The 18,872-nt window shown below is 42.8% G+C and overlaps 1 protein-coding gene across 2 annotated transcripts in view; it reads right to left on the bottom strand.

Moving 5' to 3' along the window:
* MAPKAPK3 (MAPK activated protein kinase 3) overlaps positions 1-15,476 on the bottom strand; it is a 47,364-nt gene extending 31,888 nt beyond the window's left edge. The window contains exons 1-2 of one of the 2 annotated variants that reach the window (XM_048316092.1): positions 15,400-15,476; positions 14,280-14,629 (exon numbers count right to left, since the gene is read on the bottom strand). In XM_048316092.1, the coding sequence (XP_048172049.1) occupies positions 14,280-14,504 (225 nt within the window). In that variant the 5' untranslated portion in view covers positions 14,505-14,629; positions 15,400-15,476. Of the gene's footprint in view, positions 1-14,279; positions 14,630-15,039; positions 15,380-15,399 lie in introns of those variants that run through there. The other variant, XM_048316091.1, reaches the window with a different exon arrangement.
* Positions 15,477-18,872: the final 3,396 nt, after the last annotated feature.

Raw genomic sequence — 18,872 nt, 5'->3', positions numbered from 1 at the left:
TCGGAAGAAAGTTCAGAGTAGAGTGATAACAGTTTTGTTTCTCTTCACAGTACATCCCACTAAAAATTGGTCTATATTAGAAAGCTTTGATGACTTGATGGTATTTCCTGATATCCAGCTTAAACCTCCCCTGACACAGCTCCAGAAATTCCCTGCTGTCCCTGGTCACAGAGAGCAGAGATTGGTACCCTCCCCTCTGCTGCCCATTGGGAGGATGCTGAAGGCTCCAGTGAGGTCTCCCCTCAGTCTCCTCCAGGCTGAACAAACCAAGTGCCCTCAGCCGCTCCTCATAAGGCTTCCCCTCATGAGGAACACTCACACTGAGAAACTGAGTTGGGCACATCCTCATCATCTCTGGGGTCATCATCCAGATCATCCTGATCAACTCAGCTGCTCTCAGCTTTGTACCTCGATCACCTCAGCAGAGGAGCCATTTGGGAGGTTGTACAGTAGATACCATCCTGCAAGAATGACCTGAGTGGAGAGCACGTGCATTTCGAGAACAGAAATCATCCCAGAATACTCCTTGTCCTCGTGTAATCAAAGCCTGTCCTTTGCATGGAGTCATTGTGGGGCACTAATTGTGCTGGACAGCAGCTCCATAGGCAGCAGCCACTGCCCAGAGCAGCACAACTCACAGCCCAGCCTGCAGGAAACAGCACAGGGAACACTTCCCACTGCTCCCCCAGCCTTTTAACACTGCATGGAACAGTAACAACTGCGTGTAGAAAGTACTTTGGCCAAACAGCAGAAATACTAAATGTGCCTCACAGCTCCTCCAAGTCTTCCATGGGAGCATCCAAACAAAGTACCAAGGTAAACTTTGGCATATTCTGCTGAGTAAAAGCCTCGTATATCCAAATTTTTCTACTCACATGTTTGGCAAATTTTAAGATGTAAAATATAATCCTGTGTGGATAGACAGGGAAATGTAAATGTTGAAGATGGAACACAGACCTCATGGGGACAAGTGTTAAATGAGAGAACCTCGGATTACTGGAGGGTCAGAGGCACAAAGACAGCACAGTCACACTGAGCAGCAGCAGCAGCATCTGCTTTGGGACTTCTCTTTCCTATATCCTTGATTTACAGAATGTACGGACGCCGGAGTATTCCCAAAAATGGCAATGCTTCCCGACTTCTACTTTCACAGTCAGTGAGCAAACAAATAGAGCTTCAAAACTGAGCTCCCAATTCAAGCCACACTCCAACAGGCTTTTCAGGAAAAAGGCAGAAAACTCATCCTACAAGTTTGGTTTTGTTGTATATTTGCAGTTACTAACAAGCCTCTAGTGGGCTACAGTTCCCAGTAATTAATGCTTATTTGTTCCCTTTTCTCTCAATAATACAAATTTTGGCTCTCATGCTCTTACACACAGATATATAAACATGAAAAAAAGGGCAAACCAATGTATTTTATTTTGAGCTAACAAGCTCCATGATTTCAGAAAACAAGAAACACGCAAATAATATACCAGAGCTTATGTTTCTATATAACTAATAAAAATAAAACGAGGGGAAAAGACCTCACTAAATGGGGAGTGGGAAGCATATCAACTGTAAAGATAAAGCAGAGATAATACAGTTCTACCTTGCCTCAGAAAAAGTTCGTGCAAATTTTTGTTTTATTTTTAAAGCAATTTTACTTTTTGTCTTCTTTGGTGCCTTATTTAAAAAAATACATATTGAAAACACCAAATTCAGTAGTTGGGGAAAAAAATAGCAACAAATTTAATCATACTTCAGAAGTACAGTTTCTATTTATTGAATGCTAAGTGAATTTGAGATTTTAAAAAAGGGAAAAAATGGGAAGAGTGATGTCTCACAGATTACTTTGCCCTCACATAATTTTTAGTTAAAAAATTGAAGTTTTGGGGTGGAAGCAAAAGTTGACATTTACTGACATTTAGTAGTTAAAATGTAATCCTTCCAGAGAATGAATAGCAGAAAAAGGTGGGGGTGGAAGAGAAGGAAATCAACTTCTGCTCTGATTACACAGAAGATAAAAATTAAAAAGCGTGAAACAAACTCAATGAAAGCACCAAACCATGAGTATTTGCAGATGAAGTTCTTCCAAACAAGGAGGATGTCAGAGGTCCCAGGAATGCTGATTTTGAGCTCCCTAGAAATACCCCCTACAACACAAGCAGTCAACTCTGGACCATTAATGGCCATCAGTCACACCGAAGTGGGAAGAGATCATTGCTCCTGATGTCTCAGTGGCAGTAATCAGTGACCAATACACGCTGACAGCTCACAACATGCACAGGATTCTATTCGTCTGGTTAGGGAAGTGCTTTATAAATGTAATTAACCCATTTTCTAAAAGTAAATAGAAAATTAGAAAATCCCCACAATCCCCAAGTTTTGAAGCAGGGCCACTGACTGCTCTGTGCAGATACAAAGCACCAGTCAAGATTTCTGTATTATCATGCAACAAAATGTGCACAGGAATCTAAAGATTGCTACAATCCACAGGTAGAAGGTATTTTGATGAATAATTTGCAGATTTAGATTAAATATGGTATGAAAGTGTAAATTATCTCATTAAAGTTAATTTATTTTTTAATTAAAGTTTAAGTATCATTTGAAGGCTTGAACAGACACTCAGTGCAGTGTAATTTCTCAGTAGGGTCCCTGCATTAGAAAAGTTGTTCCTCCTATGAAGTTAAAAAGTTGAAACTGAGGGAGTTCTATCCTGGTGAGCTCTTTTTTGCAAAAAACCCCAAACCTGGTAGACTTGGGAGCTCAGGAGGATACTGATCTTCAGAGAAGGTGAGGAGTCCTTAGTAATAAGAAGCAACATAAACCAGAACCTTAATTTATATTAATAATATTAAGAGTGTTAATCTCAGCCAAAGAGCATTTAATGCTCTTGTGCACATAAAGGGGGAATGACAAGCAGTAGTCTCCTGGTAATCCCCTACGCAGCAGGAAACCAAGGGAAGATGGGACACATTAATGTTATTAGTTTTTTATATAAAACAGAGCAATGCTCCTTGGTGATGAAGGTGGTGTGTTGTGTACACAAGAAGTTGGTGACCAGTGGTAATATTAACAACACCTCCCTCTACCAAGCCACCCCTATTTTAACTTGCTCAAATGCAGATCAGAAGATCAGGTTTAAAAGACAGAAACTTCCCTTTTGGTCTGCCCAGTCAGAGCATCCTCAAGAAGCAGAAATAAATAAATATCTGGAACTTGCATGACTGAATCAGAAAACAGTTGTTGGGCACACGGTACAAACACAGCACACTGAGTGGCCTCCAGTGTTTGAGCTTAGAAGGTTCACATAAACAAAACCAGAGAACACTCTCCTCATGAGCTTTGATGCTTGGGATAGATAGGAACGAAGACATGGGAGAAGCTCCACGCTGAGCAGTATCATGGATGCTTTCCCACGCTATCCACAGAGGTTTTTGTCACACAGCCCTTTCTCACACTGACTGTTCAGGCTCCAAGCTCAAACCATTCTCCTCCTCCACAACTGCCCTCCAGTGAAACCTGCTCCCTTCTTGTAGGATGGAGGAAAAATCCTGCTTCGGTTTTAAACCCAAGCTGTCCTACACAGTTATTACCTCATATTGCCAAAAATGAAGACTACCACAAACAGCAAGAACCATTTAACAATAAATTACTATTGCTGTGTTGGATGTTTTATTGAGCCAACACTTGTGAGAACTTTTTTCCTTATTTTCCCTGGCAGACTTGGCCTTTGTGCACAAACACAACACAGCATTCACCCTCCCTCACACCTCCACAACTGATTCAGACAGCAGAGAGGTGGGGAAGGCTCAGAACTAATTGCTCTTGTATAAAGTGTTTTATCAATAATGTATACTGCTGTTTTCTCCTCCTCCCAAGTGCAGCAAGAGGTCAGTTTTTTGCAGATCTTGCGTGACTTGTCCCACTGTTCAACAGTAACAGACACAGAGGCCCAGCCCAAGCAAAGGCAGTCAAGACAGCCAGACACCCATCACAACAGAGACACCCTAGCAAGCAGGGTTTCTGAAATCCAGATGGAAATGAAAGTCACTCTCACACTCCCTCTGCCTTCAAGAGGCCTTTTGCAACAGCATCTCAGCACCAGGAAGAAGTTATTACAAGGCTAAGAGGCTGGAGAAAAATTCTACTTGATACCAATCCCCCGGAACTGGGACTGTTTCTAAATTAATTGACCTTTCCCCATGCAACCACTCTCTCTTTGGCAGTCTGCTTCCCTGCACTCTGGTGCCAGCAATCTTGGGAGATGCTACTTTGTAGGTTTTCAAACATTAAAAAAAAAATCAACTGAAAGCCCTCCCAACTAAACATGATAAATCTGGAAAACCACCTAATTCCAGTACAGAAGGCAGCTATGCAGATATTTTGCCCTTTGTAAGCATGATTTATGCACCACAAACTCTGATGCAGAGCTAGAGACTTAAGAAAGTGAGTGAAATAAAGAGTAAGAATACAACCAGCTACCAAAGAGGTTTGCAATTCTATTCCAAGTTCCAGATACAAAGCTTAGCCTTTAAAAGTCAACAGCAGACTTCCAGAAATTGAATTTCTTCATACCTGCATTGGAGTGCATGATTTCATCATATATTTAAGCCATTAAGTATTAACTACCCAAGTCTCTAAAGTTTCAGCTTCTGGTTTTAACTGTCTTTAGCAGTTGAGTTTTACCTTAATTCATATTAAAGGTGAAAATGAGGAGCAGAATGTGCCTGAAAAGAAGTTTCAATGACATTACACTGTTTGTATTTCCACATAAAGTGCCTTCCTGCCCTGCCCTTCATAAGAGGGGGAAAAAAAAAAGAAAAGTCTAAATATGAATAGCTGTTGCAAAAAAACCCTATTTCACCTTATGTTTACACCTAAGTTTAGACAAGTACAACTGGCCTAGGAAGACACACCCTTACATGAAACTATTGTGCAAGGGATGGACATTACCCAGAGGCACAGCCACCAGCAGAGCTGAGGCCAAAGCTCCACTTCCCTCTCCTTAGACAGGAAGATATTTTACCCCTGCAGCAGCAGTACACTTAACACAAGAGAAACAACAATATGCCTTCTGAAACTCAAAGTTTCATTATTTATCCTGACAGTTTTGTATTTATCAGTTGTAACAACAGGATCTAGAACCAAATTTGTACAGTATATTGAAACCCCAGGGGGTTTCTTCACATTTGAAATGCTCAGAGAAGCTCTGTTTTCTTTCAAGATCTTCACAGCATCACAACCTCTCAGCTCCTGGGGCAATGAATTTCACAGGTCAACTGTGTTTTAGAAAATCTTTTTAAATAATGCAATTTTCCAAGGTCAATAGCAGCGAGGCTTAGTTCCCACCCTAAGGAAATGGGTGCCTTGGAAAACCCAACTGAGCAGGTTTAATTGGAGCAGGTTTCACATTACTGGGCAAGGTGAAAGGACTGACAATTTTTTGTGTTATCATTCACAGGCAGACATTGAACATGGGTCAGAAAGAATAGTGCTCTGCTCCCCTTTATCACAAACTTACTGCTACAGGGTTTGTATGTATGCAAAAGCCCTATTTTGTCCACAGAAAAACTCTTTAAAAAGCAGAGGACACAGCAGTGCCCTTAGAACAGAGAGAGGGCTTGAAAGAACAGGAAGCTTCAAAGCATCAAGGAACCATCAAGCCCCATCTACCTCCCAAGTGTCAAATTTTGACTGTAAATTGATTGGAAAGGGAAGAGTAGAACAAAATGAAAGGCTTTTACTCTTCACGAAGACAATGGGGACGTTGTGCTGTAGCGTGGCTGCAGCAAGGCCGGTACCGTGGCACAGCAGCTGAGCCAGAAAATGCGGCCCCCTCCCCTCCCCACCTTGGAGCTCTGACATCTTTGGTGCTAACAACTCGTTGCTGTGGAAACCAGACTGCTTCTGACAAAGCCACATTGACTAAAAGCAACATGTGGGAAAATGGAATAAGGCCCTGAGAGAAATTAATCCTTTACACGAAAAATAAATACAATTTTGGTTAAAAATTAAGCAAGTAAAGGAGAGTATTTCTCAGTGTTGGAACAACAGGCCAGGAGAACACTGCCAAATGCCAGGCCTTGTGGCACTGCAAATGGATTTTAAGGACACTTCATCCCTGAAATATATGGTAGATTCAGGGCTAAGGAGTACACACAGGAGTCCAGCACAGAACACAGGTGAGTGTGCTGCTCTCTATCCATTTTGTAACTGCTCTCCTTTGAAAACAAAATTACACCCAGCCCCACCCCACAGTACAACAGAAGCTAAGGGCGGTACAAATCCGCACTGCAGGGCTTTCGAAAGGCCCAGACTGACTCACACCTGGGCAAAACACTCACCCAGCCAAAACCTCAGCACACAACAAAGTCCTAGCCATGGAGATCATGAGTGCTCCACACCCTGCCATTCCCAAAAAGTTTATGTATCTCAGAAATGCCATCCAAAAAACCCATAAACAATCAATTTTTTTCTGCTTTCTCCCCTTACAAAGGGCTTAATAAATCTGTCCTCAGCCCTTGTTGACTCAGATCCCAGGAGCTGCTTTAGGGTCTGTTACTTGGAATGCCAGCATCCCTAGGAGAGTATTCAAGAAAAAAAAATCCTGGGAAAAAGCCCATGGAGAAGAGCCAGAGTTTGAACTGGCAAGACTTAAGATCTGTGCACAGTGCAACTTTAATAAGACTGGCTCCTTATCCAGATCATCTGAAATTACTCATAAGGATGGCACACTCAGGGTGGTTTGTTTGGTTTTTGGGGTTTAAAAAAAAAAAAAAAAAAAATCAGCAAGCCAACTTCTCTGGAGGAAAACTTAATTTTTACACAAATTTAATATTTGGGCTTTCTCTTAATACAGGCCATGAAAGCTCCAGTGCAAAATGCCAGGTGTCACAAAGATTCAGGAACTCGGAGGCCACTCGTGATTTACATGCTGAGCAAGAATCCTTTCCCCCTTCACTCCCGAGGTATTAAAATGCTGCAGCGTTACAGCTTAATCTCATTTACAGAGCTTTGAATCATCTTAAGTACTTAGGAAGTCTGTGTAAAATACCACAATCCCTGCAGTTTATACACCCTAATCCAGACAGACTACACCACCAGCTTTCACTGCTGCTGATTGGAAAGATGTTCTCACGGTTTTCCAATTAATTAAACAGGTCATCTACTCTCCAACTCCAGCACTGGCCACATCCCTGCCACTTCCCTTCCCATCGATGTCGCTGTGCCACACGGACTTCAAACAACTCTGCAGGACGCAAAGACACAAAAGACAGCTCTGCAGACAGCTGGACTGTTGCTAACAGAATATTGCACACCATCCCAAAGTTTGCTGTTCTAAAGACACAATTATCATGGAAAACCTCCAAAACAGGGAAATGTATTCAGGTCATATGTGAAATGGGAACTTCTTCAGGGTCAAGCAAATAGCAACTGCAAAAAACTTTAGGGATGCAAAATGCCGCATGATGGTGTAAATAAATCAACGATTGTATCTTTTTTTAAAGAAAAAGATAAATCACTGTGTACAGTGAAGGGATTAAAGCAGAACAGCCTTCACAGGAAAGATATCAATCCATTAACTTTCTCAAATTCACATTGACTCTTGCTCCCAATAATGGTGACACCTTCCTTCTCTATGCTTCCTGTGAATTTATCACAGCATGAACATAATCTGTTTTCAGCTGAAACTGAGCTGGCACAAACGACAACAAGAAGCCATTTATTCTCAGGCCAGGCCACTCTTACACAGGGTGCTACCACAGTCAGAGAAAAATACACTAAGGAAAAAGGGATGTGTGTGAGCTGTGACATTCAGGCGTGCACCTGATTCTTCCCAAACGTGATCAGGTTTTTTCCAATCTGGACATCTCTCTACATGATATTACCATAAGTAAATGCAGCTGAAGTACACTCGTGTTGTAAATTAAGTTTAAAATTCTTGCATATTTGCTCCTTTGTACTTAAGCTGATTTGCAAAATCCAGTTACCTGTAACGAGACTCCCACTAGCAGAAATCAGCGAGGTTTTCCTTTGGTTAAATGGCACAGGAGGATCTATACTCTAAAGGGAGGAGGGAGAGACATAGAGAAGAGCCTTCTAGTCCGAGGAGGGTGTCAGGCGGTCAGTGGCGTCTGACCGAGGCACACACGCGCTCTGCTTTCAGCACCCTCCCCACAGCTGCCCTAAGACACTTATCTGTAACACTATCAGGTCTTTCAACTTGGCAAAACGGGGAACACGCCTTGGTCTTCCCGAGCTTTGTTGCCACTCAAGTCAGGGTATAACTTGTGCCAGCTTGCTGAGACACTGGGGGAGAACGCAGAAGGTGCAAAGTAGCATCAATGCAGTTTTGCTTTTTCAAGATGACTTAATGGTTTACAGCATTTGGCTTTCTGTTTCTGCTTTTTAGGCTTAATGAACTGCCATTCAAAAAAGTAAAAATTTATTACATATGGTTTCATTATTTCAGACCAAGCCCATCTTTTTATTTTTTAAACTATTTACTGTATTTCAAATAAAGAGCACACCAGTCAAGAACGTCAGATCTTCAAAGTAAATTGATAAGTCCTCATTTTTCAAGAATTAACTAGTCCAACTGACACTCTGAAAGGTGCCAGTCTGGCCCCAATAAGTACAAAGCACTCAAAGACTCTGGTCTTGAATGACTCACTGGTTTAAAAACAATTCTTGTAGCAGTAGAAACGACCCACTTTTTAATCGACTGGAAGTTATTTTAGGTATTTTATGCATATTTACGTAATAGTCACCAAGATTAGCACTGAAGGATAAAATTCAAGGACCAGTCTGATGCTATCCATATTTTAGGTACTCCTCCGTAGACAGGGCTGTCACTTACCTAGAACTCTTCTGAACTCATATTCATTCTATGCTGTATCCAGTTTTGATCTACAACACGGCTCCCAGACTTTGTTACTCAGACTTAAGCTGTGTTACTGACACTGAACTTACTGCAGCATGAGCTAAACCAGCATAAACAGGCTGCAGGAAACATGGTAGGTAAGAGGGAACTACAGAATACTTCACTAGAAAGTGTTAGTTTCCTCCAGAAACACACAATCATTCCAGAAGAGCTGCTTCACCCTGGATAAAACCTAACCAACTATTACACTTGGTTCCCCAAATTCTCATCACAGTTCTAAGCTTAGCACACCATTATTCTTCCTTATGCCAAAAATGTTGAAATGTTTCATTCCTAATCTGGCATAATTCTCTTCTAAAAATGCAATCTGCAGCATCTAAGAAGATTGTTACCATTTCCTATTCTACAGGCAATCATCAGCCTAAAATAACCTTCACTTTCACAGTGTGCAGTGCTTTCTCCACTGCTGCATCATTTTCCTTGGTCATCATCTTACTTCATGCAGCAAGAAGGGTATTTTACAAGCACCAGCTATTTAGATAACTTGCAAAACAAATACTTTGGACTGTACAGTCTCCTGTTTGTGAGCAATCATGACCTGGCTTCAGGGTAAACTAACTGAAAACAGACTGTCCCACTATTAGCTTTTGCCATGCAGAATTATTTAATGTAATCAGAAACATTAAAATTGAGCGAGAGGCAGAAACATAGCTCAAGACTAAATGGAACTGAGGCAGAATGCCTTTGCCCACAGCAACTCACCTATGGAAAGCAGAACAACATTCTCTAGATAGTCTTATGTGTGGGTCCCAAGAATCACTTCAGGAAGGACTTTTTTTGCAAAATTTGTTTCTCTATTACCTGTTTTCTTTCCTTCTGAGAAGAAAGTTATGCTAATACTGTTATGCGTAACAGCAGAGACTCCTACTCTACAATTATCATTTCTATCATTCACTAAACATTCTTTAAACCTAAAAGGCAAAGAGGGTGTTCAATTTTGTTTGCTTTTTGCTTTATTTAACATTTGGGCTAAGCCTATTTGTCTTCAAATCAGCAAGTTACAGTCACTTTTCTGCTGGCACTCAGCAGCACAACACATTTTCCATGAGGCACGGGATGGCTTAACTCACTATTTATTCTAGAGGATAAGGTCTATGTGTAGATGTGGCACTTGGAGACATGGTTCAGTGGTGGACTTGGCAGTGCTGGCTTAACGGTTGGACTTGATGATCTTTAAGGTCTTTTCCAACCTGAACAATTCCATGAAGTAGCAGGTCCATTCATACACTCCACCTTAACCTGGAAGTGTCAGGTGGCTGGAGGCACCTGCAGTATACGGGGAATGTGTCCAGTGCTTAGGGGAGAAGCATTTTACCTCTGCTACTCAGGAGTTACTCATCCTAAAAGTACCAATGCACCCATAACCAATGGACTTGGCTTTCCTGAAGTTCCAAAGGTCTTTGTTTTGTGGCTATGCCTGAACTGTCCTTCCTTTCCTTCTGGAAAGAAGCACCATCTGTTTACTGAAGATTAACATGTAACACTGTTTTTACATCCTGAAACATCCACCAAAATCCTGAAGCTGCAGGTGCAAAGAAGCCCCAATACCCTGCAGAAGACTCTCTACCTCTCTGCTCTCTCTATTCTTATTATTTCTTAATCCCAGCTCTGAGCCCTTCCTACCATCTTCCACAAAAATAAAGGAGATCATCAAATACATTGAAGTATTACTTTGACACCACTTAGCAGGAATTTGTGCCAAAGAGGAAATGAGGGAGAAGAAAAGAAAGAACAAGGAGCTGTGGGTTGGGGGTTTTTTTAATGGAAGACAAGTCCCAGGAGTTCACATTTATCCTCACAGGTAACCAGCTATTTTGGTCTCCTCTCTCTAAAAACAGTGAGGAGTGCAAACACCAGCAGAGAACACTTGGGCTGATGTCAGGGTTAAAGAAGTGGAGGTTAAATTTGCCTTAAAGCTCCAAAAGGTAAAGTGAACGGAAGGGGGTAGGCTGGCAGAGAGGAGATAAAAATAGAAGTGACCAGACTTCACTTGACAGCTATTTCTGGATCAACTATGGAAAGAGATCTGAGAAGGTCTTCTATTTGTAAGGGAGACAGAGACCAAAACATAGTTGCCTTCTAGAAGGCCACAGTCCTGCACAGCAGTTTTGTTTATGCTTCTACTTTTCTAAATCCCCATGTTCTCACTATTTGGAAACAGTGCTGTTCAGCCAAAATGTCATTATGTGTCTAAGTGAGAAACCAGATGAGATTTTCTGGAGTAGGACAGCAATGCGTGTGGCATTTCAATTTAACAGAAACAAAGCTGACAGCACATTGTAAAACTGGGCAGCAAATCACAATGCCAAGCAGAGTAAACTAAGCTACACAGTATTTTAGGAAAATAACCAAAGCCCTGCAGTATTTTCAAAAGGATGTATTGTGTTTTCCCACTCTAAAATGATTAGTGAAATTCTAACCAGTTCCAATTATGGATGTAGACTAACAGCAACAACAGGGACCTCCCAATTACAGCATGGAGTGCTTGACTGACATATGGCTCTGGGGATGAATATTTTTGCCTGTTCAAGCCCTTTCCTCTTGAGTACCTCTGTTAAAATTCCTTCCATTGAGTAATTTCTATCCAGATCCTGGCAGTGCTGGCTCTGTTCCCATTTAAAAGAAAACCTGCAGGCAGAAAGCAGTGCCATCTGCCCAGTCAGGAGCTGCTTTAATGGGCAAGTTTGATGTGAAGGGGAACAGCCTATTACACTTTATCTTCAGCAGCAGGAGTGATGTTCTTCCTTTCCCAGGAGCAGGTTACAGCAAGCACTCTCATGCCTGAAGTATTTGTCCACAAATATACATAAATCTCAATGAATATGTGCAAGCAACCTCCAGAAAAAAATCCATCCAGCATGCCTTTTTTTTCACATTCAACTTGCAGTTCAGTCTTCCATTTCTCTTTACCTGTCATACCAGTTGGGTTTGTTCTGTGACAGCTTCATCAGCCTCCACTTTCTATTCCTGTAAGTGAATGATAACCCTGCCATCACACCTGAGAAGAATGAGCAGTGGCAAGGCCCTGTTGTCCTGACACAGAGAATTCTGCTCTGAAGCTGTTTCTGAATATTTTTTCCCAAGTTTCTTGTCCCTTTTATGTAACTGCTTTGACTGGATGATTTGCTCTGAAGTGTCATCTGGAGCAGGTTTGGGACTTGTGTGGCCCAGTTCAGGTTCCACAAGAAACAAAGAAAAAACTTCTTCTGAATATTTTCATCCTTGCAAATATCTTCGGGGCTGGGAAAAGATCTTTCTATTCTTGCCAATTAACCAAGCAGTTTTTATCCCTCCTTGTTGGGTAATCTTCTCACTAGCCCATCTTTGCAGAGAGCAGCGGATTCTCTCTGGGCTGCTGGCAGTTTTACTTAATTGCATGTTTAACTTTTTATTCAGCACTTAAACCCATAACAATGAGAAATACACACATGCAAGCAGCAAACTATTACCTGCCATTCAGACTCCCTAGAGAACTAATAAACATCTTAATATTGCTGCCATACTTCTGTCCCTTTCAGAAGAAAAGTGCACACATTCCACAGTTGGAAGGGAAAGGGGATGACAAACACATGTACAGGGTAAGCTCAGTGATGTATCAGCCACTGCTGACCTGTAATGACTGGGGAAGTGGAACTTTGGTCCTTAACTTATATTAAAAGTTCTGGAAAAAATCAGCCAACTCAATCAGTGCTAAACAGAAACAGGTATTAGAGACTCCACCATAGGTTCCTCCAACCCATCAAGCAGAAGACATTCTGTCAGGGCACAGCAGTTTCCATTCTCTTCCCCTCTCCCCATCTCTGAGGGCTAAAATAAAAAAAATATTTTCCACATGCTAATATCCATTGGAATCTATTTCCTACTTCATTCCAAAGCTACCAAATTTGCTCTGGAACATACTTGTTGCTACTGGATTGTCCTCTGGGATGGCAGCTTCTGATTTAAAATGCTTCCAGCCTTTCTGACTACAAAACCTTTGAAGTATGAATGATCTCTAACCAGCAACAAAGCCATGAACTCTTCAGAAACAGCAGATCAGCTTCAGCATTAACTATTATCCTTTATCACAGTATGCTAAGTTTAGAAATTAATGCTACTAGCACTCCAGAAGGACCTGATTAATGGATCACCTCAGAGTTGCAAAAACTTGACACTCCCCTAGGCAGGTGCAAAACCCCAGTACCTGCAGTCTGATGTCAAAACCTCCAGTTTCCCCATGATAAACTTCTGTGAGTCAGCTACGTAGAGCTAATACAAAAGAGTGTGATAAAGTACACGAGAGTGTTGGAAACACGTGAATTAATCAGCAAATTATTGTATTGTAAGCTTTTCTAGTTCCTCTATTAAATTTTTTTTTAATACCCAAAGCTGCCAGGTATTTCCAGGCTTCTCTACCAAAATGCAAAAGCTTTGGTGGGGACAGCAGTTTTGTTTGGTAGAGACCATCTCCAGGCCTTGGCAGCCCTACAGGTGACCAGTACCAGATCCACCCTGATCCCAATACACATGCAGTGTGTTTAAGAAAAAGAAGGATACCTGAGAGCCTCCTTGACCCATCAGATTAACATCAGCAAGGCATCTGTAACATCCTTAAGTAATTCTCATGGCAATTACTTCAGCTGGTTCTCGTTCTCTCCTACTGAACCACCTGGCTCTCATTTAGGCTGCTTTTTTTCCCCCCTAACAATGTGGTTTAAGAGCATCAGGGAAATTTTCAAGTTTAAAAGCTGTAGAACAAAAGGCAAGTAAGCTTTATGTTCTCTAATGAACGCTTATTGCTCCATTTATTTAAGTGGTACTTATCACCATAAATATCTACTAAACTCACTTGCCCTACTGGTGTAATCAGTGAAACATCCTTTGGTAAACGGATTGCAAAAATAAAGTAGGAAAATAAATGAACAACTAGAAATGTTTCTTAAGAAAAGTCTTCAAACAGAGGAAAGACTGAAGATCAATGAACATTTAAATATTTCACAGCTTAAGCCTATTCTTTGCACAAGATCCAAAATAGTTTCCTTCATGAGTATTGCATAATATGTTCATTCAAAATCTAGCAAGTTTTCTCCCAGAACACACCAAGACACGGTTCTCTCCCCCGCTTTTTTGTCTTTTAAATATGAACACGAGAATTTCACAGCTGATAACGTTATTCTGGAAACTACACAGAATATTCTGGAAAAGGCTCAAGTTGAGACTCCAGTGTTGCAATAGCAAATGTTTCCACATATTCAGATTCTTCACCTCTTTGTGAAAGGTAAGCAACAGAAAAAGTAGCTTTTACAGCGTTCTGGGAGCGAACTCTGGCCTCCAAACCATAAATAAGGAAAAAAAGACAAAACACACATACCTTCAAAGCACATTTCTGGCCTGTCTCCTTGTTGAAACACTCCAGTACTTTGCCATTGATTCCTAGCCCTAGCACACGTTTGGAGAGTTTGTAGTCATCTGTAACTGCATGTTTTTTTATCTCTAGTTTGACATGGGCTGTTCCCCCAGGCAAGGATTTCACACTGCTCTTGCTCTCCACATGACTCTCTGCCTGGGATTGCTGTTCACCTTCACTTTGTTCCATATCAGGGAAGAGCCTGGGATGACAGAGATACCCGACAGATTCCTGTGGGGTATCCTCAGCAGAGTCCCTTCTCTTAAGCAATCAAACCCAGTGCTTCAAACAGTCCATTTGATCGCCATTGAGTCCTGAGTAAAAATGTAAATAAGTGTTAGTAATTGATGTCAACTAACTGTTGTCCCACCTCACTGCTTTTCTCTTGTTTTTAACAAGACGACCAGGCGCTAGAGAGAACAGAAGCGGAGGGTCACCTCAGGAAAGCACACTTTGCCTTTACAAACCAGTCACCCCAGTTCCAAGACACAGCTCTCAGTCTGCAGGTATAAATCACTGCTTTTACTGTAACAAAAAGTAACTGAGTAACTGCTGAGTCTTGGAATAACCCACTACAGAGCTAAGCTCTGTAAAATAGAACAGAGCTTCAAGCTTATAAACCCGCATCAACCACTTGTTGCCTCAATGTTTTATGTAGAAATCCTCACGATGGTCCCCTGCCTCATCCCGACACTCCCGAATTACGCAAGAGAACCAGGAATACCTGGACTGAACCCCAGAACGGCACTGCCTGGGTAGGCACCGAACCCTGGGGCAGTGCTTTAATTGCCTGGGTCCACAGGAGAGGGGCAGGGACCACCAAACCACCCAAAAACTGGAGTCCGTGGAGATGCCATGGCGTGGCTCCCAAAGCCGAGCGGGTCCCGCTGGGGACTTGAGGGGGATCCCCGGGGCGGGTCCCGGTGCCAGCAGCCCCGTTACCACGAGCAGAAGGGCCGCTCGCTCAGCCCCCCGCGCTGAGGCGGCGGCGGAGGGCGGGAAAGCTCTGAGGCGAAGCCGGGAGAGCGGGGGGTGTCGGCGGCGGGAGCCGGGCGGGGGCAGCTCCACGCCGGAGCTCGATTACCTGCCTGTGGCGGCGCGGCCCCAGCCGAGGCTTCCCGGAGCGGCTCGGGGAAGGCGGGCTCTGCCTGGGTCCGCCCCGCCGCCCCGGGCAGGTGCGCGCCGCCTTCCCGCCCCGAGCCGCGCCGGGCTGCCGGCGGCGGGACCGGCCCGAGCCCCCGACAACCGGCGGGGACTGGGCCGGGCCCGAGCGGGGAGCGGGAGCTGCCTCGTGTTCAGGTTCCACTGTTCGGGTTCCCCTGAACAACCCTGGTGGGGAACAACCCCCGCGGTGATTTTAAGGTGATTTAGGACGGTGACTTTAAGCACGATATTAATTTATCGGGGTAAACGGCCCTGATAGAGGGGGCAAATAAGGCTTCAGTGGCGGCAGCTCCGGGCTGGTACCGCAGCGCGCCCGCGCGGTGGCACCGCCGGCCCTTCCCCCGGTGCCTCCTCTGGGAAGAACCGCCACGTTCGCTCCAAGCCCTGTGTTAAACAGGCTGTTGCAATGAGACTCGACAGCGGGCAATGAGCCTTCAGGCGCTTGGCTACCGAAAGGGTGCTCTCACTATATGCAGTCACTAAACACGACCAAAGACGCGGCCAGTGTTTCCCGGCACTTTCGGATGCACAGTCAGGATACTAAAAGTGATGGTTCCCACAGCAACTGTCGCTCATCCCTGGTGCACAGAGTGTGGTTCCAGGGATGTGAAATGCTGAGCTTTTTTCCCTACATGTGAAGATGAGTCATGCATTGAAATGGAGCTGTATTCGTATCACTGGAAGGAGCTTAAAGTTCACATGCTTTACAAGTTAAAAATACATTTGTCATTTTACGTAACATAATGGCATCTGGAGTTCTAGCGGTTAGGAAAATAATTAAAAGGGCTAATGAGCCTTTTCTCCAGGGAATAAAAAGTAGTTCAACTTAGCAGGATGCAGATCCGCAGTACATCACCATGTGATGTGACGCTACAGCTATTCTGCCTCAGGTTTCCCTTCCAGGCTTTCAGCAGTTCAGCTGCTGGAGGGCCTGGTTCCCTGATTCAGTTCACCTATTCTGGGCTAATCAAATCCCTGAGGAAAACAGCTATTTCCAACTTTTTCAGGTTTAGCTGCCAGCCTTCTTAATCTTTGCATCACCTCCCACTGTGGTAGTCTGAGAGCATGTATATGTAACTCTGAGCTCCCAGGTTGCAAAACTTCAATAATATGGTTCTCCAGTCACCAGCTTGCTCTGATTTTCCTTCCCATGGCTTCTCCCTGTGTTTGCTGATCTGTTCGTCCTGGATGGTAATTTCTTTCTCTTTGCAACAAGTAACTATTAGTCCTCTTCTCAGTACTCAGTCACTGGGAGCCAGACCCTTCAGAAAACTTCTAGATCTCTCCGCTCTCTTCTGCATTTTTTAATTTGAAAAACATACCTGCTCACATCCATCTGTAGCTCCCATTACTGGCCCCACTTTGGATCTTTCCATGTAACTCTCACCCAAAAGCCTATGGCTGCCCAAAGCAAGTAGGAGTTACACTGACTAGCTCATTGAAGCTGGTAGAAAGGCAATTTATGACTCTATTCTAGGAAATATTAAACGTTGCAAAAATTCCCAGCAGCTGTCTACATAAGGGGTTGCTATTTTTTACAGTGTGTCAGAAGTAAGGAATTTCATTAAGAAACTGACTCTAACTATTACAAGAATGAGTTTCTAAAAAAACAAGCTGTGCATGGAAAGCAAGGAGGAAAGATGAGGGAATAAGACAGGATGCGTGAAATCAGTTGGTTCTACATGTGTCAGTTATGAGCAGTCTCCTGATGAAAAGAGTTAAACTGGGAGCATACAAAACACATTTTTCAAGTCACTGGGTATCTCACTGGATGAAAAGCTTGTTTGGGTTCACCACCTGATACTGCCTGGACATGCTCTTGGCCAAAGTTCATCATTTTACCAGTAGCCAGTAATAAGTTTAAACAGGGCAAACACCTTAAAAACCCAGTGTGAATCATTGTTAATAAGGCCTTACATCAACCCTCTGCTAATTTCAACCACCATAAACTCCTAAAAAGCCTTTCTAGCACCAGCCCAAGTATCAGACAGCCTCACTCTACACAAGGATGGCCCCAAAATAAAAAACAGCTCCTGAAGCTTCTCTTTGTGCTCGTGGCAGGTGGAGCTCCATTAGCATCCTCTGGAGATGCTGATGGGGAATACACTGACAGGCTCACTGCAGTTTGTTGAGCCGGGGGACATTTTTCATTCAGATATTTTTATTTATTCATTGATGTTTGCTTTTTGAAGTTAAAAAAACCCCCCAAAACAGTACTATTACAGGCTAAAAGCCCACTACAGCAAAAGTTCTTTCATCTTCACAAAAATCCCTAAAACTGTAAATTAAACATTAATCCTATTTTTACCAGAAGTCCCCAACAGCAACAACGCAAAACAACTTAAATTTCAAAAGAGAATTTGGTAGCTCAGCTGTGCCTGCTTTGTCTCAAAAAAACAGCTTATAGGAAAAACCAGCAAATATTAAGGCCCTGTTCTTTCAACAAGCTTTGGAGCAGCAGCCCCTTTCCTCTGACCAGTGTCTTCACCTGGTGAAGCTTCTTATTTTAGCCAGCACACAGTTTGGATATGTTCTCCCTGGTCTTATCATGTCTTAGATATCACAGATACCTGCTTTACAGACAGACAGCACCACTCTGTTTAAACAGAGAAGGTTAATTTTGGCTATTCCACTGGGTATTTTCGCTGCCTCTTTGCCATGCTCTAGCAATTCAATAACTGGGATCAAAGCCATTTCAGACTTTCAAATGTCTCATTTCTTAATAAAACCGAAATGAAATAACTGAGTTTGCTGTCATCTGGAGAGCTAGGAAAGCTGATGTCATCAAATGTTGTCTGAGGGATGCCATATCTTGAGGAGTGATACCTGAATGCTACAGGGACCTCAGTTTCCTTATACACAATATATAAAATATATATATACAATATATACAAAATATTTATGATTTGCTTGGAGGTCAGCCCTTTGATAGCAATGTCTCATGGAAATCCCATCAGCTATGATAAAGAGATTATCAGCTGAAAACTAGTCACTTGTTTTTCTGAAACTTTGCTTCCTCTGAGTAACAGCTCTCTTTTTTCCTGCTGTTATGAGAAATCCATGCTATTATATAGATGTCACCAAAGAGAAAATCCTCTGTACTGTTAGGTTGAAGTGAGGACACGGCTTTGTCTGGTTGGGAGGTTGCAACAACCTTATTAAATCCCCCAGGAAGTTCTTCAGAAACTGCATCTATGATATTAGAAGACAGAAAGGGCAGCTCTACAGAGTAATATTTTGATATGAAGGAGAACAAAAGCAGCCTCTTGTAGGATCTTTACTTTAGTCTGTCATGTACACAGTGGTCTGAAACACAAACTATATGCATGTTTTTCTGCCTGTCTTTTGGCTCTGCTCTGGAGGTGTCTGTCTCGGATTTATCAAAAAGCATGA

Source organism: Corvus hawaiiensis, chromosome 11, assembly GCF_020740725.1.
Source record: "Corvus hawaiiensis isolate bCorHaw1 chromosome 11, bCorHaw1.pri.cur, whole genome shotgun sequence".
Lineage (NCBI taxonomy): Eukaryota > Metazoa > Chordata > Aves > Passeriformes > Corvidae > Corvus > Corvus hawaiiensis.
This window is presented reverse-complemented; position numbering and strand designations above follow the sequence as displayed.